This window comes from Micromesistius poutassou (assembly GCF_964030765.1).
Source record: "Micromesistius poutassou genome assembly, chromosome: 18".
In the NCBI taxonomy this organism is placed as follows: Eukaryota; Metazoa; Chordata; class Actinopteri; order Gadiformes; family Gadidae; genus Micromesistius; species Micromesistius poutassou.
Window position 1 is genome coordinate 8,174,831 of NC_140288.1, and position 27,273 is coordinate 8,202,103.

Genomic DNA, 27,273 nt, shown 5'->3' on the forward strand with positions numbered 1-27,273 from the left:
ACGCATTTCGGTGGACAAAACTTCCAGAAACTCGTTAGAAAACTAGAGAAAAACCATTCTGACCATCAACACTTTATTTAGGTAGGTTGGAGTTGTTTTTTGAAGGAATAAAAATCTCAGTCAGTAAAGACATTGCAGAGATTTCATAAAAACACAAACAGCACCATTTTGTTTGACAAAGTGTGTTCTTCTCAGCTTGGGGGAGGGGTGGTAAATTGCCCACCAAGGCCACTTGGAGCTTGGGTAAGTTATTGTGCCTTTGCCAGGCTGACCGGTAAGCAGGATATCAAGATAGAGGCCGGGGAAGACGCGAGGCAGACTCCAATACCTTCCAGCGGACATCTTGGAGTGAAGAATCGCTTTAGGGTTAAATCTAAATATATGTATATACAAATACATGAAAATGATGTTCCATGCTTACACAATAAACTCTAGCCAGGTTGTCAGAATTAGAATACATATATTATTGTATTATGCTAGTAATGTACAAAATAAAATATGATAAAGTGGAGGAATTCTGTCTACCCTACCTTTGTGTTTAGCAATAGTTTAGGTCCCCTCTATTCATCTTCAAATACATAAAACTACTGATGGTATATACAGTATATATATATATATATATATATATATATATATATATTGGGTGTCCAAATATTAGCTTATTGTGTTTATCAAAACTATCTTAAGTGGCGAGTTCCCAAAGAAGTCCTGTTTTAATAAAGATTTAAGAAAAGCTTTCACACCAGCGAATTTGGAGCAAAAAAATGCCATGGCTGCAGTGAATATAAATAACACATTACAAACAAACGACGCCATTCAACTGTCATAAAAAAACGACAATAAATACAAAAAACTGAACGGCTTAATAAAACTGTTTTAAAGCACACACACGCGTACAGTTATACAAACAAACCAACTACATATCAAGAAGGAAGCATGTGTCATTTGAAGTCAGCTTCAACGTTTAAGAAAATTACTTCTGTGATTACAGTTATTATTATATATGATATTATTGTGTGTGACTGTTGCAGATCCTTAGCTGCTACATTTCCTTTCGTCTGCCTACTCCACTGGTTTGACCGTCATAGGCACATGCTTTTTTTGTGCGTATCCAACTTGGTGTGTGTGTTCAGTAGGTCCCCCTCACTCTCTCACTCACCTGAATCGACTCCCTCTCCCTCATGTTGTCTCTCTCTCTACAATTTAACCTCCCCCCTTCTCTGGCAGGTCCTTCCATCAAATGGAAAATAAGAACATCTCTCTCCCTCTCACTCACCCTCTCCTTCCCTCTCAGCCATTTCCCATTAACCTCCTCCCCATCTCCCTCCCCCTCTAACTCTCCTTCCCCCCCCCCCCTTACTCTATCCCTCCCATTACCCCCTCCCCTCCACCTCCCACTGTACTGTATTACACTGGGAGAATTTGCACCCCTCACCCCCCCCCCCCATCTTTCTCCCCACACCCAATAACACCTCTCCTCTATCTTTCTCCTTCTTCCATTACCCCTTCCCTCCTCCACCACCACCACCAACACCAACACGCTCCCACTGTATGGGCTGGGAGAAGACCTCCCTCTCCCTTCTCCCTCCTCCTCCTCCTCCTCCTCAGGGCCTCTCCAGCAGCCCCTCCCACTGGATGGGCTGGGAGAAGACCTCGCGCTCCAGCCACAGCTCGTAGCTGTACTGGAAGTCCTCGGGCAGCTCCACGCGCTGGCCCAGCACGCTCTGCAGGCAGTTGTCCACCGGCGCAAACTCTCCGCCGGCGGGGCCGCCGCGGCTGCGGTCGTAGCGCCGGCTGTTGAACTTCTCGATGTTCTCGCGCATGTCGCACTCCTCCACCTGGAAGTACCAGGGCCGCGCGTCGATGTCTGCGGGGGAGGGAGGTAGGGAGAGAGGAGGACTTTAGGGGAGGGGTGGTTGGTGGAGTGGAGGACACTTTGGAGGGAGCTTTGTGGCCCAATTCAAGGTTTATACGTACGTATTTTCAACATTTGACGTTTTAGTGGCGGACGTAAGATACAAATATATTATAGAAGTACAAATATACATATAATATACAATATACATACAAAACTCAACTCAATTTAGATTTTTTAAAAATATATAAAATATAAAATGCATTAGAAAATAAAACTGGGTTAGGCCCCGATTGGGCATCTTGACAACGAACTCAAGGCCTTGAATGTAGCTTAATCACTCGGATGCTATGGGAACGGACAAGGAAAATTAATATGTGCATATGCGTAGCCCAAGTCAGCATTTTAAACAACAAATCATTAACTCTGATTACCCCCCAGGGACTGAACCATGTCTGGTGGAACAGTTTGAGCCCAAGGGATGATTTAAAGATTTGTTTTTTCCCTTCCACGACAGCTGAAGCAGCACAGTATGAATGTCACTGCTATAACATCCCTGCACGTTTCATTAAAATGGGCCAAATCACTGCCCACTGCCCTGACACTTAATCTGTCATCCATAAATACATGCAAAGATATCAATCTTCAAAAGGTGATACATATAATGAAGATAATGAAGAAAACGTTTTCCAAGCCGTCATTATTTAACAACTTAACAAGCAGTTTAAGATGCGTCCTCGTCTCCTCTTTATCTCTCTCTCTCTCTGTGTGACAGATCACTTAATTTCCCGAAAGGGTCCTTGAACCCGAGAGTTTCCTTTCTCCGTTGCCATAGCAACTGGCTCCATTCTTGTACCCACTCTACCCAACGCGTGCACACACACACACACACACACACACACCAAATGATGTACAAGCTAGAACTTTAAGACGTTAATTAACCTGAACGGTGAAGTCGCCGTGACATTTGATGAAATTATTTTAGATTTCCATTCCATTCCATCTTTGATAATACATTAAAGGTTCAATGCCCTCCAACTCCCAACTGTGACATGCAAAGACTGTGGTGTAAGCCATGAGGAGACGTTTTCTGTTGTAGGTGTTACAATTATGACTTGTTTCACAAATAGTATATCGACAAATTTTTAATAAATCCACTACAGACTACCTTGCTTTGATAGATAATTTAAAAAAATTAAAAAATTGAATAAAGTTTTTATCTCTCTATTTGACTTCTTGATATGGTGACAGTCGCATTACTTTTTGTTGGTTTGCATCGCAAGTTTTTTCCAACTTCTTAATAAGGCACAAAATAACCAGACGTTAACTTTGTTTCCGAGTCCCCACAGCTCCTCACCGTTGCCGTAGGCCCAGTCGTCGTTGAGCCGGTGGCGGACCTTCTGGTAGATGGCCGACATGGTCTTCATGTTGCTCTTCCTCCACTGGCGGCCCAGGTATTTGGTCTGGATCTTCAGCAGCTTCAGCACGTACAGCTGCATCATGGCCTGCTTCACCTTCAGCGCCCTCTTCAGGATGGGGGCCGACTTGAACACCACCAGCATCTGACCAAAGGGGGGGGGGGGGGGGGGGAGGAGGGCAAGTTGGATGTTGGGCGTGAGGAAGGAGGAGCAGGAGGGAATGGTAGATGACAAGTCAAAATTTATGCTTGGAAAAAAAAAAAAAAAAAAGGTCAGCCATGGCAATTTGTTAAGTTTTGGTAATCATGAAAAAGAAAAAATATTCTAATATTTTCCTCGAAAAGATTACGATATTTTCAGTTGTGCAATTTGATAAATGTAAATGAACTTCAATGATAAAATATTAATATTTCACTTAATAAATAAAAAACACAATTTCAACTTCAGGACTGTATCACACAAGGGCGTTAACACTGGAGTCCTTCCCAGCCGCCCCACAGTGCTCAGGGGGCCCCGTGCACGGCGGGGTCCCCTCCAGACGGCTCTCACCATGGTCCTGGAGTGCTTCCACTTGGTCAGCTTGTTGAGGATCCTCAGGAGGTTGATGCAGGAGAACAGGTTCCTCCAGCAGAACTGGTTGTTGTCTCCCGCTTCCTGAAAACACACATACGCACACACAAATATGAGGACGCACAATAACATCCATGCTTCTTGGGTGACAAAAACAATAATCTAGCATGGAGTTGAAGAGGATTCGTTCATTTGAAAGATATTGAATATTAAAGCAGCCTTAACCATGGATGCACACACACACACACACACACACACACACACACACACACACACACACACACACACACACACACACACACACACACACACACACACACACACACACACACACACACACACACAGTAATCTTGACATGCCTTGTCCATTTCATTTGCCCAACGCCATGTTTGAAAAAGAAAGCAAATACTGTTTTGCTGAACAATCTACATAAAGAATAATGAACAATCTCACTTTGCTTTCAGCAGTGCAAAACTAAAGCTCCTATCTATATTCCTAAGATATTTGGCCAAAGGGTGACCATCCACGGGTGAGGTCACTGCCCGGAAACGTTTGGGAAGCCCAAACCTGAGAGGAAACAGAGCAGCCACAGAGTGTGGAGCAGGACGGCTCAGCACTCACCAGGCTCTCCGCTGTGAGCTCTGGCAGCTCCTGGACTACACAGTGAGGGAAGTCCAGCACACAGATACTGCAACGAGAGACACACGCACACACACACACACATAAACACCAGACCCACACACAGAGAGAGAGACACGACCACACACACACACACATGACCACACACACACACACGACCACACACACACACGCAAAGACACACACACACACACACACACACACACACACACACACACACACACACACAGAGAGACAGACACAGACATAAATACACACATACACAAACACACACCAGACACACAGAGAGAGACAGACAGACAGACACACACACATAAATACACACTCGCACACAGAAACACACACTTTACCGGCAGCAGACTTATAATACACACAATATGTAGTGACGCCTGGATAGTTCGAGTCACACATAAATAAACTTGCACAACGCCAAACAAACTTAAGACCCTGAGTGCATAACTTGAACGAGGGAACAGACAAGAGCAAGTAACACGTGCAAACTAACCACAGACAGCACGTCAAACGTACACCTTTTAGAAGCTATGGAAGTACGTTCATCTTGGATTAAATAATAATAATTTTGTGAATATATTTCGAGAGCTAAACACAACGGTATCTCGATCTTCAGGTCGTCTAAATGATTTGGCCTCCTCTCTGTGGCCATACTCTTGACACTGCCAGGGTCAGGTGAGGGCGAGGGCTCCTACCTGTTCTTAGCGCTGATGTAGGACATGATGTTCTGGTTGAAGAACTTGAGGATGAGGGGGATGCAGTTGGCGAACACCAGGTGCTGAGAGACTATCTCAAACTGCAAGGAGGCGTCAGCGCGTCACAAGCGTGTGTGTGTGTGTGTGGACAGGGGACAAGTGGTGACAGCCATTTTAATGTTGCAATGCAGCCATCAAGGTCATCTTCTCCTTATCCAATACATGTGCTGTCCGTCGTTAAAGGTGACATATTATACCACCAGGTGTGAGTGTGATTACCCGTTACAAGCCGTTTTGAAAATCGGCCTCTTCTGACATCACAAGTGGGCGTGTCCACCTAGATGTACGCTGGATAGATCAGTCTACCAGCCTACCTGGTGGACTGTAGCTAACATTGCTCATCTATCCGTCATACATCTAGGTGGACACGCCCCGGCTTGTAACTGCTAATCACACACACACCTGGTGGTATAATATGTCAGCTTTAAGTTATAATACAGAAAAACACACAAAAGAAGAATCCATTGCTCTGGGGAAAACATGCGTGTTTCTGTGTCAGTCTACTACTGAGTATTGCTGGAAGTATAACAGGTTCAGCTTTTGGACATTGAGTCCAGGGTATAGCATGGAGTAATAAAGCCTTTATAATGTTGATATGATGCTCACATTCTGCTCCTGTAAATTTTGCAATGCGCCAAAGCGTCTTATTTCTTGTATGTACCATCTTCTGTCAACAGAGGGCGCTAGTGCTGTATAACCATGAAAAACAGCAAACTAATCCATCTCAATGAAGGACCGACTGTGGCCTCTGCTGATGAGCAGGATTCAGATTGTATTAATAATGTCTGGGGGGGCTGGGAGAGGAGGGATCTATCAGGCCTGTTAATTATGGAAGTGGTAGAGAGGAGCAGTGTGTGTGTGTGTGTGTGTGTGTGTGTGTGTGTGTGTGTGTGTGTGTGTGTGTGTGTGTGTGTGTGTGTGTGTGTGTGTGTGTGTGTGTGTGTGTGTGTGTGTGTGTGTGTGTGTGTGCACGCACACTTGTAAGTGTGTGCGTACGTGTGAGTGTGTGCGTGTATACATGTGTGCATGCGTATACGTGCGTTCGTGTGTGTACGTATGTGTGTGCGTACGTACGTGTGTGCATGTACATGTGTTTGTCTGTGTGTACGTGCGTGTGCGTATACGTGCGTGTGTGTAGTTGTGTACATGTGTGTCTGTGTGTGTGTACCTGGTAGATGTGGTTGAGCTTGAAGTGTTTGAGCAGCAGGATGAGCAGGGCGGAGATGGCCTTCACGATGATCTCCTTGTGGCGGTTCACGTCGATGCCCAGCTTCATGCTCTGCAGGACCGTGATGCTGCGCACATGCACACGCACACACACACACAGCTTTATTCTCTGTCAATCTAATCCTAATGTAAGTGATTTTATAAGGATTTTATATCATTTTATAAGGGCAAAATATGAGGGTGCAATAAAAGAATGACTACAGTCCCCAAGGACCTGTGTGTGTCCTTTGAGACTTTTAAATGCATTACTGTGATTAAGGACATACAAATAAGCTTAACCTGAGTTAAACAGTCCAAGACCGCATGACAATGATTTGATTCACATTCAGCATACTGGATTTAAGGATGTGGGCCTTGTCCCAAAGAAAGTCTACCATTCAAGCTCTCGAACCAAAGCCTCTCCCCGTGAACTCCGCTATTCTGACTGAGATGTCGTCTTTATGTAAGCTGATGCTAGAGTGAAGGGTTGGGGTAAGGGGGGCATGCAAGGACCCCCTCCCCCCAGACTTACGGCATCTCCTCTGGCAGCACGTCAGCCAGGATGTTGATGGAGTCCGTCTTGGCCTTGGAGGTGGGGGCGGCCGCCAGCAGCAGCTTGAGCAGGGCGATCTGAGAACACCATGAACAACACCATGAACAACACCAACACCATGAACAACACCATGAACATCACCATGAACAACACCATGAACAACACCAACACCATGAACAACACCATGAACAACACCATGAACAACACCATGAACATCACCATGAACATCACCGTGAACATCACCATGAACATCACCATGAACAACACCATGAACAACACCATGAACTTCACCATGAACATCACCATGAACAACACCATGAACATCACCATGAACAACACCATGAACAACACCATGAACATCACCATGAACATCACCATGAACATCACCATGAACATCACCATGAACAACACCATGAACAACACCATGAACATCACCATGAACATCACCATCACCATGAACAACACCATCACCATGAACAACACCATGTTGTATTTTAGAATAGCGCGTGCATGGTGGGGGGGTCTTCCCATGGCACTCACCACATACTGGGAGAGGTTGGGGAGCATGCCCAGGTACAGGATCTCTGCTGGGGTCTCCTCCACCTCCTCCTCCCCCTGTGGACGGAAACACACACACACATTCACAGTACAAGACCTGAATATTATAATTCATAATTTAATAATATTTGTCTATTTCTAATCAGGACGTAGTTCAAGTGGTTGACAATCACATAGACGACTGGACACAGAGGTCATGTACAATGAATGTTGTCCATGTACGTATAGTATACCCATGGTAGCTAGTACAATGTGCTAGATGTTTAAAGGCTGACCAGTGTCATGGGGCACTTCTGGAGCTCCTGCTCCCTCTTTATCTGCACCTCAGCAATGGACACGTACTTATGCTGGGAGAGAGAGGTGGACACAGACAGACGGAAACAGAGAGAGAGAGTCAGAAGAGAATCTCAAAAACAGTTAAATTTCACCTAGCTAATGCACTCACACTTGAAAACAGTAATAGACACGTAAACAGTACGAAACCCAATAAAGTTAACGTCCAAAAAACAAAGCAAACCGAGGAGCAAATCCTCAAAGCAGCTCGACTTCATCGGTTCCTCCCAAAAGGATAATTCATTAGAGGGAGTTGACAGACATGTCCTGGATGGTTCCTCTGGCTGCTGCTGCTGCTTCTCCGTACTTTTGAAGGACCGCCATGGATTTTTTCGAGGTTCCGAAGTGTCAGAATAATTGATGGAGCAATAATGAGCTTAACTCAATTTGGACAATGAAAAAGGAAAAAAAAGAAAAAGAGGCTGGAAAGACCAAAATTGGAACGAGCGAGTGAGAGAAAAGTGACAGACAGCAGAAGATTTCCTCTGAGAGTGAGAGGCAGAAGTGGCGAGAGTGAGTATTGATCAGGGTATTGATCGGGAGGTGTCACCTGCTTGAGAGTCTTGACGCTCTCGTGGATTGGTCGGGGCAAACCCACCAGCGTGTCGATGTCGCTGAAAAACACAAAGCAGCGTTTTACAGAAAATATCCTAAGAGTTAATTTTAGTTGTAGGATAAAGTAAGATGTGATGCGCTTCAATAACCACAATATAATTCCTTTTTGCATTTATTTGTTATACCGGATATAACACTGGATGCTTAAGATTGATTATTCAGGCATTTAGACACTTAAATACAGAGCAACAGTGATTATTTATCGTTAATAAGGATGACTGCATGGAGGCTGCTTATCACTGGTTGGTCGGCCAGAGAGGGTGGGTGGAGCTACAGACTCTCTCAACACTTGTGTGTGTAGCGGGCGTTGTGTCGCTAGTGTACCTCCATAGATATATATACTGACTAGATATCGCATTTGCCTTCTAAGAATGCGTCAACGCCGCCGCCATCTCTACGCGGGGTAACCACCCACCTGAATGAACGAACGTCGATGGGACAGAGGTCCTTTTGCACTCTAAATCACTCTAAATCGCTTTCTTTTTAAGCAATCTTCAAGCGGGTTGGTTTCTGACATTGAGTGTGAAAGGTCTGTCCCATTACGTACATTCATCCAGGTGGGGGCTTACCCCGTGGCGAGGTGGCGGCGGCGTTGACGCACACGTGCCACTGAACAGCGCAGCTCAGGCCATATCTAGTCCGTATATATCTATGGTGTACCTCAGCTTTAACAACATCAACTCACTTTCCCAACGTGAAACCGATGAACTTGTTCCGGCTGGTCTCCAGGAAGTGCTCGATGTCTTTCTCCCTGCGGAAAGAACACACACACACACACACACACACACACACACACACACACACACACACACACACACACACACACACACACACACACACACACACACACACACACACACACACACACACACACACACACACACACAATGAGTCTGATGGGAGGCAACAGCAGGGAAACAGGCGGTAAAACAGCCCGTTGTAAGTGAGGCCGCGGTCGTTTCGGCTTCCAACTAAGAGAGCTGCCGGCTGCTTCTCGGCACGATCAGGACAAAAAAAAAAAATCACTCATATGGGGGAGGCTTGCTTACACACAAACAACCACCCACACACAAAAACAACAACAACCCACACACGACGCAGCCGACACACAGCTCTGTAGAAACTCATTGATCTCTCCATCACTCTTCCTGAACGGTCTCAGACACGCGCGCACGCACGCACACACCACACACGCACACACACCATTATTCATGTTCCCAAAGCAGTGTCTCATGGTCAAAATAGAGAAAAGGGACAGTTTCATCTCATTGTATATACACAGAGGCTCAGCATATTTAAATGGAGCTCAACAAATCAACTGCAAACTGCAGAGTCTAGCCAAGGCTTCTTGATTTTCCCCGCTGATAGACGCACCACAGCCAGCTCAACAGTCAAAGAAGTGTTAAGGTGAAATCGGTGAAAGACATAATATACCATTATGTGCTTTGCTAAAGAACACAGCAATCTTGTGCGCTTACAGGTCAAACACCCATTGAAGTAAGCCTTTATTTTTTTGATGGGTTTTTAATCAGTTGAGCGCATGCTATTGCACGAGTTACCGTCTTGAGCAGTCCAGGTGAGGTATCCTGCTCAGGGACACCTCGACACTCAGCTAGGAGGAGCCGGGTATCGAACCAGCAACCTTCCGGTTACCAGCCAACCCGCTCTACCCCCTGAGCCGAGCCGACCCTCGGCCGCTCTGAAGTCCCCCGAGCGCTCCACTCACCGGACTTTGGGCGCCCAGGGCAGGCCCTTGGGGAAGTTGACCCTCTCGGTGGGGGGCCGCAGCGGGGGCGGGGGTGGCGGCGGCTGGATGATGACGTCGCGGTCCAGGGGGTCCACCTCGCCCTCGATGCCGCTGTCCGAGTCCTCGGGGTCTTCGTCCTCGTCGCGGGCCTCCTCGTTCTTGAAGGGGTCTCGCTCGTTGTACGTGTCCAGGCTGTCCTGCTTCACCAGGGGCTGCGTGGGCGGGACAGGACACACAGTCAGCCAATCAGAGGCGTAGCTGCGGGGGTTTTAACCCAGCTGCGCTTTTATTTTGACACGTCAGATTTGGCGAACACATATTGTGGTTTAAATCAACTCAAAATCTTCAAATTAAAGCCCTGAAACATTATACGTCCAAATTGGGATTGTAAGACACAGTACATCAGACACACAAGTCACCCAACTGTTAACAATAAAAACCCAGGAGCAGCTGTCTTTATAATTCAAAACAGTCCAAGCACAGAAAAAAATACATTCTGTTTTGAATGACCATCTGCAATACCTACATTCCCATTTCCGTTCTGAGTGCAATGCATTTACAGACACACACAAACACACACACACACACACACACACACACACACACAAACAAAGGTTAATGCAATTCAACCTTAACTTTCCAAAGCTAAAAGGGGGATAACTAATGCCACACGTGCAAGCTTCAGGCATGAGGGTAGCATTACTGACGTGAGAGAAGCCTACTAGTGCGGTTGATGTATGGCGCGGTTCAGTCAACTAGCAGCAGCCGCTACGGTGCCCCCTCGCTCTAGTGAGCGAGAGAGATAGTGAGTGTATGGTGGATGGTGGAAGGGAAGCAGCGACAGGTGATCTTGCGTTGGTGAGTCATTCTGCATGGAGGGAAGCCATTATCTCTCACTCCGGGTTAGGGGACAATAACATTCCACCGCATCCGCCCAGGAGGTCAAAGGAAAAGGCCGAATGACTGTTTGATTTAAATGGAAACGTGAATTTAGTGTTGAACGTTTTAAAGTCAAATGAAAAGTTATGATTATGGCCATTATTGGATTAGAGTAAAAGATTGATACAAAATGCGATAACAAATTCTTTCCAACACGCAGTCAATTCATTTTTGTGGCAGTTGGACATTTCCATTCACCTCCGGGATTGATGAAATCCCTTTTCTCATGAAATCGTCCCTTACTCCAGATGCTAACTAGCGATGTGATGACCAGTCTTAAAGTGCGAGGAGCCTCATTGCAACGCCGATACAGTGAACTAGTCGTGACATGTTCCTCTACAGGTCATACAGTGAGCCGAGTGACTCCAGATGTAAAACAGTCAGCCAGCCAAACAGCTAGCCAGGCAGCCAGGCTCCCACCGCCACCCCTCCCCACCCCACACCCCAACCCCAGATAGCGAGCAGGCTGTGAGGGAGAGGAGGAGAGAGGTGGGAGGGGGGGTATAAGGAGGAGGAGGAGAAGGTTTAGAGTAGATGTGATTGGGACGACGTGTGCTCAACTGGCCACAGCCCTTAAACGTACTAGGAGTCTAAGAATAAACTGACACTCTCTGTGGTGAAAATGTCTTCATGTAACTGATATCAGGTACAGATTTGCAGTTTCCTGTTAACATTTGACGAGCTCCGACTATGTACAGCCCTGAGAACATTTAAATATATGTACATGCTGATTACTCATGGTGTTTGTGTGTGGAGACTATCTTTCTAGTCCTATCATTTCAATAATAAATAGCAATAATTCCCATGCATGGCAGGTAATTGACCTGCTAAGTGGAACCCTTGATACTAGAAAATAGTCAAATAAAAACCACACTAAATGCTTTTATTTGTATGTTTACTAGTGATTAGATATGTGAGAGAGATTCAACCTAGCCTAACCTAACCTTGTTTATCTAGGAGAAAAAATAGCAGTGGTGTTAGAAAGGTGGAGAAAAGGGCAAGGAGATTAATGGTGAGAGAGAAGCGAGCAAAATAAACTGTAATATTGGAGAAGAAAGGGATAGAGAAGTAGTGTTATTATGAGCAAAACAAATGGGTGGGGGGTATTTTAACAAAGTGGGTCTTAAGAGATAAACATAGCCGGCAATAGATGAAGGGAAGATGATGAAGGGTTAGAAGTGGATGAGAACGTTGGGGGGAGGAGGGGGGGGGGGGGTACCGAAGTTAACAGGTATTTATTTAATTTCATATTTGATAGACACCGAGTACTCAGTTCAGAGTACCTGTTCCAAATGTTCCAGACCAATTGTCTCAATCACCAAAACCAAATCTTGAGCCAACGTGACTTCAAACTTGACTTCAAATACAGGTCATGAAGGGGCAGGTAGGGGTTAAGAGGGCATCTTGCTCACGGATGACTACAGGTTAGAACGGACGGGGAATTGAACCCAGGAGCCGACCACTCCACTGACCTGCCCCTGGTGGAGTAGCCCTAGTACCCCTGAGAAGCCGATACGGTCACGTCAGTGTCCAAAAAGCGAGCATTAGTACCGGCACATCCCCGAAGGACAGGAGAGGTTAAGAGCAACAGAGCAGAGAGAAAGAGGGAGGGAGAGATAGGGAGAGGGGACGAAGGAAGGGGGTAGTGCAACGGAAAAAAAAAATAGCGCAAGGCACAGAGAAAATGCAAAAGAAAGAAAAGTGGTATTTTGTACGGTAGAGACCTGCTTCTTGGCAAAGGGACTGTCGCCTTCCAAGCTATCAACAAAGGCACTCTGTAGGGACACAAGGAAGAGGGGCGAGACAGAGAGAGAGAGAGAGACAGAGACACAGACAGACAGAGAGAGAGAAAGAGGGAGACAGAGGGAGGGAGACAGAGACAGATATAGAGGGAAAGAGAGAGGGCTATGAGCAGAACAGGCATTGCTCCATTGATAAGAAACTAGGGGGTATGTGAAGCACCAAGATTAACACGAGGCCTGGGGATGTGTTGGGGGTCAGTGCCGCACCGCTGAAGTCAGCACACAAGTCAAACCCAAAGTCCGGTTTGAAGAAGAACATCAACAGAAAACAGTTATAACAAATGCGTCTACGATATTCTTAAGGGGCAGTGCATTTGATTTAGTGGCATCTGGCGGTGGGGTTGCAGATTGCAACTGAGTACCGTTCCCTTTCTAACGGCGTAGGAAAAGCTATGGAAATGTCCTGGTATTGGCAAAGTGTCAAGTGATGAGGGTCATTTGTCCATTCTGGGTTACTGTCCAAACATGCTGGTACAACATGTCTATTTCTGCTAGGTCTGTTCCACTAGATGCCACTAAATTGTACACACTGCGTCTTTAAGGATTGGTATACAACAACTATTCCAGAAATAGATGTATCCGATAACGAGACACGCACTACACTCAATTTAACAGATTAATCACTCAAATATAATGCAACTTTGATCACCTTCACTTGCATATATAAAACAATCCTTATCATGCAAAGACATAACAAAATAACAGGTAGAACTACCCTCTTAGAGACTTTGGAGTTGTGAATACCACTTCATAGCCACAGTGACAGCTATAGTGTATTAGTTCAGCGAGGTATCATGAACAACAGATTGTCCACAGGAGAAGAACACAGTCTGAGGGTTATTGTCACACACACACACGGCGGCTGTGCCATCTGGGGGACCACGCTGCAGGAGGAACTAAAAGGTCAGACTGTGTGTGTGTGTGTGTGTGTGTGTGTGTGTGTGTGTGTGTGTGTGTGTGTGTGTGTGTGTGTGTGTGTGTGTGTGTGTGTGTGTGTGTGTGTGTGTGTGTGTGTGTGTGTGTCCGTCAGCCAACGTCCAAATCTGGAATACTTTTGTGTTTGCTTGTGTGTGTGTACAGAATATAGAATAATATAATTATATAATAGAATTCAGAAATTGATTTCTAAATATAACCAGCCTGTCTGAGATACAGCTGTGTGTGTAGTGACGTCATTGTATCCATTAGGTTGTCAGCCATCATAAGATAGGGAAGACTTGCCTGCAGAGTCTTGGCATCTTCCTTTGTTTGAAGTTTCTGTTTGCTTACGTGTGAACAGACTGATCATTTTCTAAATATAACCAGCCTGTCTGAGATACAAGTACAACTGTGTGTGTATGCACGTGTGCATGCACGTGTGTATGCACGTGTGTGTGCGTATGCATGCGTTTATGCATGCATGTATGTGTGTATGTGTGTATGTGTGTATGCGCGTGCGTATTCGTGTGCATGCGTTTGTGCATGTGTGCGTATGTGTGTGCACATCAAAGTGTGTATGTATGCATGTGTGTATGCGTGCGTGTACAGTATGTATGCGTGTGTGTGTATTCATGTGCGTATGCGTGCGTGTACAGTATGTATGCGTGTGTGTATTCATGTGTGTATGTGTGCCTGTACAGTATGTATGCATGCGTGTAAAGTATGTATGTGTGTGTGTATTCATGCATGTACGCGTGTGCGTATTCATGTGTGTATGCATGCGTGTACAGTATGTATGCGTGTGTGTATTCATGCATGTACGCGTGTGCGTATTCATGTGTGTATGCGTGCGTGTACAGTATGTATGCGTGTGTGTATTCATGCGTGTACGCGTGTGCGTATTCATGTGTGTATGCATGCGTGTACAGTATGTATGTGTGTGTGTGTATTCATGCGTGTTAGCGCGTGCCCCCCCCGGCCGTACCCGTCGGCTGCGCCGGCCCCTCTTCTGCTGCTGCTGCTGCTCTATGAGCTCCATGGCGGAGGCGGGGGGCGAGGCGGCCCGCATGGCGCGGACCACCCCGATGCTGTCCTCGGGCAGCGGGGGCAGCTGCAGCCGCTCCCGCCCGCGCACCTTCATGGCCTGCAGCTCCTCGAAGCCCCCCAGGGTGAACTGGGACGGGGGGGGGGGGGGGGGGGGGGGGAGATAAGGCAAGGCAACTTTATTTATACAGCGCCTTTCATACACGGGGCAGACTCAGAGTGCTTCACGTAGGAACGTCGTCACACCATAAGATGAAGTGATGAAGTACAATAGAGACGTGAAGGAAAATAAAAGGCAAAGAAAGATAAATGCGTTGTAGAAAGTGCAATGTATTTAAGATTTAGCGGAAAGCTAAAGCCAATAAGAGAACACTTTATTGTCCCCAAGGGTCCCATACAGGTTTTACAAGAACGTTGTGAGGAAGGCGCGTATTAAATATAGAAATTGTTAGGTAACACTTTATAATAAGGGTACATTAATTAACCATTGGTCAATATAGTTCATGCAGTAATAAGGATGAACTAACAATTAACCAACAGTCAATTAACAGTTAATTAATGAACTAGTAACAATTCGTTAGTTGATACAGTAATAAGCAAAATTGTAAACATTAGGTTAGGGTTAACCCTGATACTAAACCTTTTAAATAATGTATACATTAATACCGTAATTGTTTTTGTAATTAGTAAATGATAATATAAACACAAAAAAGAACTCAAACCCTTGCACAGGTGCACATACCAAGGCATGTACATGTGTGTACACACACGTGTGTGTGTGTGTGTGTGTGTGTGTGTGTGTGTGTGTGTGTGTGTGTGTGTGTGTGTGTGTGTGTGTGTGTGTGTGTGTGTGTGTGTGTGTGTGTGTGTGTGTGTGTGTGTGTGTGTGTGTGTGTGTGTACGTGTGCATCCGCTACACGCGCGTGTCCGATGCACCAGTGCTCCTCACCAGTACAGTCTTCCAGAGCAGCAGCAGCACCTTCTTCATGGGGAAGTGTGGGGCGTTCATACTGCAGAACTTGGTTACCATGGTGAAGAGGAGCAGAGCGAAGGGTTCCCCGTTGCACATGGGAGAGGCTGGGGGAGACAGGCTGCGGTGTTCAGAAAGAGGCCTCTCTGGGCGCACTCACACTAGACCATCTGTACCGCGCCTGAGTACATTTGGCCCCTAACGTCTAGATCGTTGGGCTAGTGTGAGCACGCCATCCGTACTCAAGTACAGTTCAATTCCGTGGCCTCAGTACACTTCGGAGAGGTGTGCTCAGACCACGGTACAGATGCTAATGAGCCGACACGCGCACACGCATGGATACACAACCTATATGTACAAGAGGCAACCTCCCAGTTGAGATTGTCTAATGTGAGCACAGGCCAGCGGCACAGTGGGGGGGGTGGGGGGGGCAATCGTACTTGAGTACGGTACAGGGCAACTTTGCCTAGTGTGAGTGCGCCCTTTGTGTCGCATGCAGAGTAAGATGTGCCGACGCTGTGGAGTTCTTTAGGAGACTTATATCCAACGCAATTTACATTGGATGTGAACCGCTCATCCTGACCTCGTGAGTTCACGCTCTGTTTCCCTCTGCAGATCGAGAGGAACAGATGAATAGACATCTGCACAGAAGGCTTTTAGGGGACAAGATGTTTCTGTTTTGCTTTTATCCAGAGTCAGCAAGAGCAAAGGGCAATAGCGTTGTTATTTGAATTGAATGGATGCAGTTCTCAACAAGCAAGTCAATGAAATTACCTCCCAGCCAAGGCCAGACTGATATCCATTGTGCAGCGATCGCTTGAATAAATGGCTGGACTCACGAGGCCAGGCTGATTTAACCTAAACGTACGAGTTGAAGGGAAATGTCACTAAGGAGCAGTGTTTGGAATAACACTGTTTAAAAGAACAGCGTTAGGTAACGCCGTTATTTTTTCAGTAACGGGGTAATCTAATTAATTACTGTTTCCGTCGTTACAACGCCGTTACCGTTACTGAACGTTAAATGCGGGTGCGTTACTATGAATTGATTGAATAAACTGCGTAATCCAAACGCACCCCTGGCTCCACACACATACTGCTAGTGAGGAGACCGGGTGGGTTAACAACGAGATAAGCGATTATGATTGGCTAAGGCAGAGTCATGTTTCATGGTAGCCAATCGGAGCCAGTGTTTTTACACACAAGCCAGGCCACGCGCACCACACACACACCAAACAGATTTGAAGAAGCAGCAGAGATGGCGAGTCCGGAGCACTTTTTGGAACAAGTAGTGAGTAACTATAACTAATTACTTTTTTAAAGTAACGTTCCCAACACTGATAAGGAGCGAGAACGTTTTAGACATCTTGCTCAAGGATGCCTGCAGGATAGGCTGTGAGACACTGGGGATCGAACCCAGTTACCTCTCCATTACGGTGTCCCGCTCATAGAGCGCACACACACCCACACACACCTAGCTCGTTCCTGAAGGTCTCCCTGGCAGCGATCCACTCAGGTCGGTCGTTCCTCCGTCTGAACGCGAATGTTCTCCACCATCAGATACATGATGCTCAGCAACACACTGCAGGACACACACACACACACACACACACACACACACACACGTTAATATATGCCCTGCTCTCTGGGTGTGTATTTATGACATCTAGATGTGTGCCCATAAACCGGTTAACAGGGGAAGCTATTTGCTGAGGTGCAAGCCTGTACACAGATCAGTAACTGCAATGCGTTGATGTGGATACATTGGCTATCAGCATCATCGAGTTACACAGTGAGGAGTCTGAGGACACTCACACAATGCAGTGTGTGTGTGTGTGTGTGTGTGTGTGTGTGTGTGTGTGTGTGTGTGTGTGTGTGTGTGACAAAAAAAACAAAAAGAATACCCAATTTACTATCAGTAATTACATGAGAATCTTCCATCCTGTTATTATATTTAATACCTCATCCTGACAGCGTGCGCACCCCAGTTTTACCGAGCACAGTACTCATGCCGTTATAAAAACCAGCAGAAGAGAAAGTGACAGACTGTGAATGAGCCTCCACGTCTCTGGAGGAGAATGAGCTCCGACTGGTAACACACAGGGATTCATCGCTATCCGTCAATGCTAATTCAAAGAGCTGACAGCTCTGATTGGCTGTGTCGAATATGAAACGCCTCACAACGTACAGAGACACAGGGGGAGGTGATAAAAACTGACAGGGTTTGACAGTCGTTAGGACATGTGGGAGGGAGAGAGGGGTTTTGGTCTTCTGTTCCACTTCCCTTTGTACATCTCTGGTACTTTACATCTCATCTTGTATTTGCATTGTTATTTTTCGCTTTTGTTTAATTTTTAAACTGCTTAAATCTAAAAGTGAGAAATGCAGAGCGACATAAAGGGAGAACACGAGAGACAGCCAAATCCGAAAGAGAGAGAGAGAGAGAGAGAGAGAGAGAGAGAGAGAGTGAGAGAGAGAGAGAGAGAGAGAGAGAGAGAGAGAGAGAGAGAGAGAGAGAGAGAGAGAGAGAGAGAGAGAGAGAGAGACACAGAGAGGAAGACAAAAAGAGGAAGGCAGGGGAGGAGGACAGGAAGTCCACTGTAGGCAGTGAAGGTAGGTCATTAGGAGAGGGGGGGGGGGTCTCACCGGAGTTCTGTGCTGTCAGCGAGGGAGATGGCCGGCTTCCTCACCGCACTGCTGCACGCCTGGCTGTTACTGCAACACACACACACACTTTGAGTTACATAATATTGTTTTTATTCCAGATACAGGTTGTCACATTCCCCCACACCAAACCGTGTGGTTGTTTGTTTTGTCTCAAGGTCCCCCCCCCTTCTTGAACTAGCCACCGTGTGTGTGTGTGTGTGTGTGTGTGTGTGTGTGTGTGTGTGTGTGTGTGTGTGTGTGTGTGTGTGTGTGTGTGTGTGTGTAGGGGCCTGATAACAGAAGGCTTCCAGGCCACATCAAATGCTAATAGGCTTTCAAAACGAAAGGGGGGAGACCAGGGTTTAGATGGGGCCAGGGTAGCAGCAGCCTCCAAAGAATACCAAGTGGAAGATTTTCATCAACCTGATAAGACGCTCCCATTCTCATTTATTACATGGCAGTGGAAGCTCGCCATGGTAGGGGCTGGGGGTTGTGCTCGGATTGCACAACCAGATGTCGTCACACACGGCGGACACAAAGTATCAAGTCTAAACTGAACCGAGCCCACACTCATCTCGGACAAGTTCTAGACCGCAGATTTTTTTATACACTTGTATTCAGTTTCAGAATTTATTTTTAGTTCAATAAATAAATAATAATAATGCCCGCCGTCCGGACCTCGCTGACCTCATGGCCGCCCACAGGCACGGCTTCAACCAGATCTCCCTTCAGTGAGGAGTGAGGTAGCCATGTCATGCAAGCTAAACTAAGCTGGCATGCAAAAGACGGTTAGATTGGAACAGTTGTTAGCTCGTATCAAAACACAATAATTTAAAATGATAAAGGTCGTCTTTTTTGTATTGTATGTACGCATAGCATGAGTTCCCCAGTCTGAACAAATCCCTAACCCTGGCAGCATTAAAGCTACACTGCTGGTTGAGCTAAAAACACCATGACTGTATTTCCTAGTATGTAATAGTAGGTGGCGGAGTCAAAGGTGGGCGGAGTCAAAGGTGGGCGGGGGACATCATGTGGGCGGGGGCCACCATGACACTCGTGTCATGTGGTTGGGTTTGCGTTCCACTCACTCTATCTCCATGTTGAGCAGCTCCAGCAGAGCGGTGAACACGCCCATGTGGTAGAGCAGGAAGACGTTGTGTCTGGCCCAGTGGAGGACGTCCACGTCACTGTCACACTCATCATACACACCTGGGGAGACGACACGGGGGACACACACACACACACACACACACACACACACACACACACACACACACACACACACACACACACACACACACACACACACACACACACACACACACACTTTATATTTGTACAATAGATCAGTAAAATGATGTAATTTTATTGATGACATTATCGTAATCGCCATCAACCAGCATTGACTACAGACATGGACAGGTCATGTTAAGCTACGTGGCAGTTGACATTTTATGCAATGCAGCTTCAAACTGCTTTTAAAAAAAAAGCGAAATCCAGCTCTGACCACCAGGAGAACGGACGGTTTACCCTGGGCCAGGTAGAGGATGGCCCGGGCCACCTTCAGCCTCTTGTCGCGGTCGGTCACCTCCAGCGCGTCCAGCAGCCTCATCACGTAGGCCCGCTGCTCCTCCACGCTCAGCTCCACCCACCTCCGCCCGCGCACTGCGCACAAAGCCCCACAAACACGTCGATAAAACCAACGCAACACGCGGTCGGGTTTCTTATGTCCCATCCATGCACGCACGCACGCACGCACGCACACACGCACGCACGTACACGCACACACACAGTTTCCTCCACCTACTTGATGAAATAAATTGAGAGATGGAGACCGTTTTGCAGTGTAGCAATTGACTACAATCCAAAATGAACCTATAGTTGTGTATATAATATAGGATTTTATAAAGAACAAATACAGTCACTTGAATACACCACTAGAATAGTATTTGACCAAAAACAAGTAAACTGTCATTTGTAATGAACATTGATGAAGAAAAGATGATGAAAAGATGATAAAAGGTGTGACAGTTATTAGATTAAAAAGAAAGGAGATAGAGAGCGTTATATATATATTTATATAGCTATCTGTCGGGGGCTAATTTCCTGTCCACCAGGATGGATGATGGCTGCTGTGGCCTTTATTTGGCCCTTTGTTAGAGTTTTAAATATCAGCACCATGCTCATGGGCAATTGTCCTGCAAATAACCCAGGCATCCCCTGGGGTAGGAGATGGGCCGTGAAAGAGTAAAACACACACACGCAGACACCTTTATGCACACACACAAACATTAGAAAACAGCCATAATAAAACCACCACCACCCAATAACACATGCATTTATCCAGTGATTGAATTTAAAATTTGGCTTTGAACATAAACATATAGCATAAACGTTGGCTGAAATAATGAGTACAATACTGCTTTGCTTTCTTTCTTCTGTTATAAGAGAGTGTTGGTTTGTGTTCAGCATAATTACTGTTGCTGTATCTTTTGCATAATTGGACCGTTTGCTTCGGTTAATTAGGTAGTCACAATGTGTCCGTGGATCTGTGTTATTTTGTATTTTCATTCCTAATGAAAAATGTGTTGGTGCACATGTGTAGACATCGGTGAAAGATGATCGTTACATAATGTGTAACCTATTACTTTTAACAGATGAGATGTGACTGAGTCCTACATTTTCAAAAAACAAAAACAACAATGCTGCCCTTTCTGCAGATTTTCCCCCTTACTAATGTAGGAAGCAACCAAAATATTAAATATAAAATACCAACACTGTCCTCTTACATTACAGAAGCAGTGAAACGTCAACCTGATCTCCAAACCTGTCCTTCCCCATGAAGCTTAACAGAGAGAGCGTTAAAATTAGCCTTGAGAGGACCAGTGATTTAGCTCAGCAGGGCAGTGGGAGGGAGTGGGATGGGAAGACAGGGAGACAGACAGGGAGACAGATAGGGAGGGAGACAGAGAGACAGACAGACAGGGAGGGAGACAGGGAGGGAGACAGAGAATTAGACAGGGGGACAGACAGGGAGGGAGACAGGGAGACAGGGGGACACAGGGACAGATAGACAGAGAGGGGGACAGGGGGACGGGGAGACGGGGAGCAGTGGGAGGGAAACGAGAGCGGGCGGGGGCGGGGGACAGAGAGGGGGGATTGGGAATGCAGATGTGTTAAAACATTGACGAGGGTACTGTATGGGAGCCGTGATGCGCGCAAACACACACACACACACACACACACACACACACACACACACACACACACACACACACACACACACACACACACACACACACACACACACACACACACACACACACACACACACACACACACACACAAATACACATAAATTTTCAAGCACACGTCCACACACAGACACACACGCTCCATCTCTGTAACACAGGCTCAGAGAGATTGTTAATAAGAACTCATATATTCCTTTTTTTCTCTTGCCTTCCATCTATCTTTCTGTAGCAATCCAAAGTCACATCTTTCTTCCACCAAGCCTACCATAGTTAGCTTAGCTCAGGAGGGAGAGAGGGTTGACTCGTAACAGGAAGGTTGCTGGTTCGATCCCCGGCTCCCCCTAGCTGAGTGTCGAGGTGTCCCTGAGCGAGACGCCTCACCCTCACTGCTGTCGATTTTCATTTTAATAATTGACTTCTGCCATGTTTCAACGATTAACTCCACTAACAAATGAGAAACAGAACTCAAGCTACCTGCATCATTCTCATTGTTGTTGTCATTCCCTATTCCTACTTCCTTTTTATCTGTGCATTAGCGTTACAGTTCTGTACTTTCTGCTGACTCTCCCCCTAACTGCCCCAGCTACAATAAAGAAAGAAAATATCATCTTAATAGAAAAGAGTGTGCAAGGAAAAAGGTTGCGCTTACTATGTCAAACCGCAGCGTTCGCAATAAATAAATATATATATATATATATATATATATATATATATATTCAGCTGATAGCAGCAGTAGTCATCGGCTGTTTGAATTGACACAGCAAATCCATGTACCGCAGTGAGGAAACGGGCAAAGTTTGCAGATTTCGCACACCTCAACAGTTCTCCTACACACACACACACACACACCTCCCCTCATTACAGCACTTGTGTGTAGCCATATGCTGGAGAATCAGAGGTACACATGAAGGTCATCCAGATAACATTCAGTCACACAAACACACACACACACACACACACACACACACTACCTTGGCTCTTGAAGTCCTCCTCAAAGTAGTCCTTGTTAAGGGCGAACTCTGGCTCCTCTGTGTAGCTGTAGAGCTCTGTGGACACACACACACACACACACACACACACACACACACACACACACACACACACACACACACACACACACACACACACACACACACACACACACACACACACACACACACACACACACACACACACACACACACGATTGTTATGGTTTCATCAATCAAAGTTTATTTAATGCAACCAATGGCTGAGGAGCCATTTCAGACTTGTCTTGCTTGATGAAGGCCTTAAAAACTACAAAAACGGTTGTTAAAAGCATCAATCATAAAAAGGAATGTGAGGTGACATAATGAACCTTTTTACACAACAAAATATATATATATCACCAGCTCTGAAATTTAGTCTTGTACTTCACAAATAAGCCATGAAGCCAGAAGAGTTTTAATGGCTTAGTGAAGGAGTGAGTGGGGTGGTATATATTAACTGAATCAAACGGAACAGAAGGGAAGATGTGGGTCCAGTTGAGTTTAAAGACGCCCGCGACTCCGAAACACACTTTCTGTATGCTCACAAGAACACCTTGTTCAAATGTTCCCATATTGTCCACACTAAATAGCAGGACTTCACAGAAATCTGAATTTGTGTTGTGACGTATATATCCTGCGATGCAGCCACCGCAGTATGCATATTGATGCAAAATGATCCCACCGGACATTATCCATAGTAACATGAGTCCTCAGCTAACGATACAAACCACATTATCGTGTGTTTAGTTGCCACAATTGTCTGTAATTGGTGCAAAAACCACATGACAGTTAGTCTAGAATATTCCTTCAGGGGTTTGAATTCAACTGGAGGAGGAGGTCTGTAAGACTCTGTCCGGCTCACCTGACAGCTCCGCTGGCAGCGTGTCCATGTCCCCGTACTCAAACTCCAGGTTTGGAGACTCCACGGAGCTCTGGAACAACAAACAAACCATATTGTAAGAGAGGTTCTAACACAGCATAGCCTCACATACGTCAGCATCCGTCCCCACAGGCATTTCTATGCAGTGGACTGCACACACATGGGCAACATGAATTAATGTCAATATTCATGAATGAATGAATGGCACAATATCGCTAAAGATGCTCGCGAGTTTCACCAGCAAAGTGTGCTGTAACTCACACACACACCCCACCACCATCTGTTAACACGCAACCACACAGTGTGTGAGTGAGTGAGTGAGTGAGTGTGTCAGTCAAACTCTGGCAAGCAGCCAATCAGCAACAAGCACTTACAATTCATTTACATTCCATTCACCCCTTTACATTAGCTGACACTGATTACTCTGTGTGGAAGGGAGGGTGGGATGCTAAGCTAAACTGCTGTTAATGAATCCACAACCCTGTTGTTACTGTTCTATAAAAAGAGATGAGCGGGTGCAGAGTGTGACAGCAACTCTGCCTCTCTGTCTGTCTGACTGTGTCTGTAATACATGCCCTCAATGTTCTCGTGACTTAGCATCGGTGGTGGCGGGGGGGGGGGGGGGTCACCAACATCATTTTAACATGGGTCACCGGGCCTGGAAGAGCCCTGTGCTTAACATACATGCACACACACACCACACCAAATGACTTCCCAACACAAACACACATTCAAAGGATTCCTTCTTCTAAACATTCACAACAAAAGCGCAGTGTCCAGAATAGACGATGTCACCAAGCAGACCCAAGCAGACAGTGACACACACACACACACACACACACACACACACACACACACACACACACACACACACACACACACACACACACACACACACACACACACACACACACACACACACACACACACACACACACACACAATTCAGGGCTAAACAGCCTTGAAGGGCGGACCCCTCTCCTCACCGGAGATCCACCAACAGGTTTAGTGACGGCTGATTGGTCTGCTCTGACCTTGGCAGACGGCCCCGTTCTCAGTGTTGTTAAACACAGACGAGATAAGACGTGGCCTTGGCGTGATGAGCACATGTTTTTTTTCCTACTTCCTAGGACATCATCTGTTACACTGGGATCAACAATTCTCCATCTCTTCTGTCAGCGCAAGTGTGTCCTCGTGAACTGAGGCCTATTAAAAATGTACGATTTAAAAAGGAACAACAGACAGACAGACACAGACAGACAGACAGACAGAGGGAGGAGGGGCGGTTGCTAGGCGAAAGATGGATATCCATAACACATTTCACAATTAAAGAGAGAGAGAGAGATATGTTCATATCAACAAACATTAACTGGGGACTAGGGTTGAATGACAATTATAGAGAATAGCAATGGGAAAGCTATTTATAGAGCCCTTTTTAATTAAAGCTACAGTGAGAGTCCCGTGGATAAATAAAGCACCATAATTTTCCGTCCAGCAGAAACCCTTGGGAACGTCTTCCTGGACAGAGAGGCCGACATCACACACAGAAGAGAAGACACAGCGGAAGTCACAGTGAACCACGCCAGGGGACATCCCATAATAACAACAAGCATCAGAGTTATTGGCAGGATGTCTTCACACAGATAAGCAGAGTATAAAAGATAAACCCTGAACATAAAAGTTAAACCTAGAGAGTTTGATGGTTTACCTCTGACAGTGAATGTGAGTTTGTACTGTAGGCTCATGCGTTGTGAAAGTCTAATAATGTGTGCGGAAGGATTTGTGTGAGCGAGTGTGGTGGTGGACGTCAGAGAGTCTGATTTAGTTTAAAGTTCAACTGAATTATGGCCCAAAGGGCGCATATTTCAGTCCTCTTCCCTGTCTTTTCTCCCTTTCTTCCTTACATCCTTAAAACATCACACTCTTTTTCCTATCAACAAACCAAAGGCAACACAAATGCCTTGTATGGTCACCTATCTGACGATGAATCCCATTAGGATTCAGATTCTGAATTGGATTGGTCTGTCCTTCTTTGATGCCCCCCCCCTCCCTCTGACATCTCCTGCATCTCTTCTTTCATCAACCGGACCAATGAACTCTTGGCCCGACGCCAACTGTCCCAGCTCACGTCTGCTGACCCACTCTCTCTCTCCCCCCCCACCCTCCACCCCCCCCACCCCGGTATCGGTGTACACACACGGAGTGGGCACGGCTTCAACACACAAGACCCCCATCCTGCACCACTCGACAACAACGCTGTAAAAACACACACACACACACACACACACACACACACACACACACACACACACACACACACACACACACACACACACACACACACACACACACACACACACACACACAATGTCAAAATTGACTTAGCATTTTGCCCCAGGGTGGTCTTGACTGCGTAAAAGAAGACACCTTCCCCTTATTTATTTATTTATTAAAAGGCTTTGGATGATTACAGTATACTTATGGCACTGGAGCTACAATAAACTGTCAAAACTGGAATGTTGAGACCAGGAATACGTTTTGCATACCGTAGTGGGAAAATATATTCCTGGTCTCTACAATAAACTGTCAAAACTGGAATGTTGAGACCGTGAATACGTTTTGCATACCGTAGTGGGAAAATATATTCCCATGATACATTCACAATGTATTCCCAGTGGGAAAAATGTATTCCCATTTTCCTATGTTACAGTGTGCCGTTTCAGACCGCCCCCCACTGCACGCTTTGGTTCGGGGGGAGAACGCTCTAACGTCAGCCTACGTGTTGATCCAGTAATAACCACAGCTATTCCAAGAACCAATGACAATGTCTTTAAAAAAGCAATACGTTTAAAATTGGCTTCAGGGCGCAAACGGGTGCGAGACAAACAGACAAGACAAGACAGCCACAAGCAGCCCATATCTGCATATCCCCCACCAGCACCACCACCACCACCACCACCACGTTTAGGAGCCATCGGCCGGTTTACTAGAGAGTTATTTATAGGCGCCGGGGCCAAAATAACAACCCGGTGTGTGACTGGCGACATGCGCTCCAGGCAGGGGAGAAAAGAGACCATGCAGCCCCTGCTGGAGAGGCTCTCTGACCAGCATCCACCCCGATGGCAGCCCGCTAAAACCACCCATAAGTGCAGCGCTCACACGGCGACACCGACGCACAGGTGCCGCCGTGTGGATGTGGATTTTTTTTTTCTTCGCCTAGAAACCAGCTGATATTTAAAACATACTGCATGTATGTCCCCTGCAGTGCTACGGCTGTCATTGCGGAGGGTGAGCGGTGTTAATACCATACCTCCATTTCGTCTGGCTGCATCCTCGGGAGTTGTTGTCGGCTCACATACGCTCGTCTCGGGGAGGGGGGGTTGGCTGCACAACCTCTGCCGTCGACGTCCTAATTGGAATCGACTGGCGAAGATTTCCAAGTTGAGAATGCACACCACGGCCGCTGTGATTGGTCGCCACTGCGCCAGAGAGGGCGGGGTTAGGGCCGAGCTGGGAGGGGGATTGGTCCACCGCTGGATGCGACGCGTCAG

General features: G+C 46.3%; 1 protein-coding gene across 1 annotated transcript; it reads right to left on the reverse strand.

The window, feature by feature from the left end:
* Positions 1-1,494: 1,494 nt before the first annotated feature.
* On the reverse strand, positions 1,495-27,169 carry strip2 (striatin interacting protein 2). The gene is given in 23 exon segments (XM_084483018.1): positions 1,495-1,867; positions 3,213-3,417; positions 3,823-3,927; positions 4,466-4,532; positions 5,191-5,291; positions 6,419-6,545; positions 6,989-7,086; positions 7,550-7,624; positions 7,843-7,914; positions 8,451-8,514; positions 9,201-9,266; positions 10,242-10,474; positions 12,926-12,976; positions 14,907-15,095; positions 15,915-16,042; positions 17,407-17,458; positions 17,460-17,514; positions 18,579-18,647; positions 19,667-19,787; positions 20,109-20,243; positions 22,804-22,878; positions 23,705-23,774; positions 27,033-27,169. Coding segments are annotated over 23 exon segments (2,442 nt in total). The 5' UTR covers positions 27,054-27,169; the 3' UTR covers positions 1,495-1,604.
* Between the last annotated feature and the right edge of the window lie 104 nt (positions 27,170-27,273).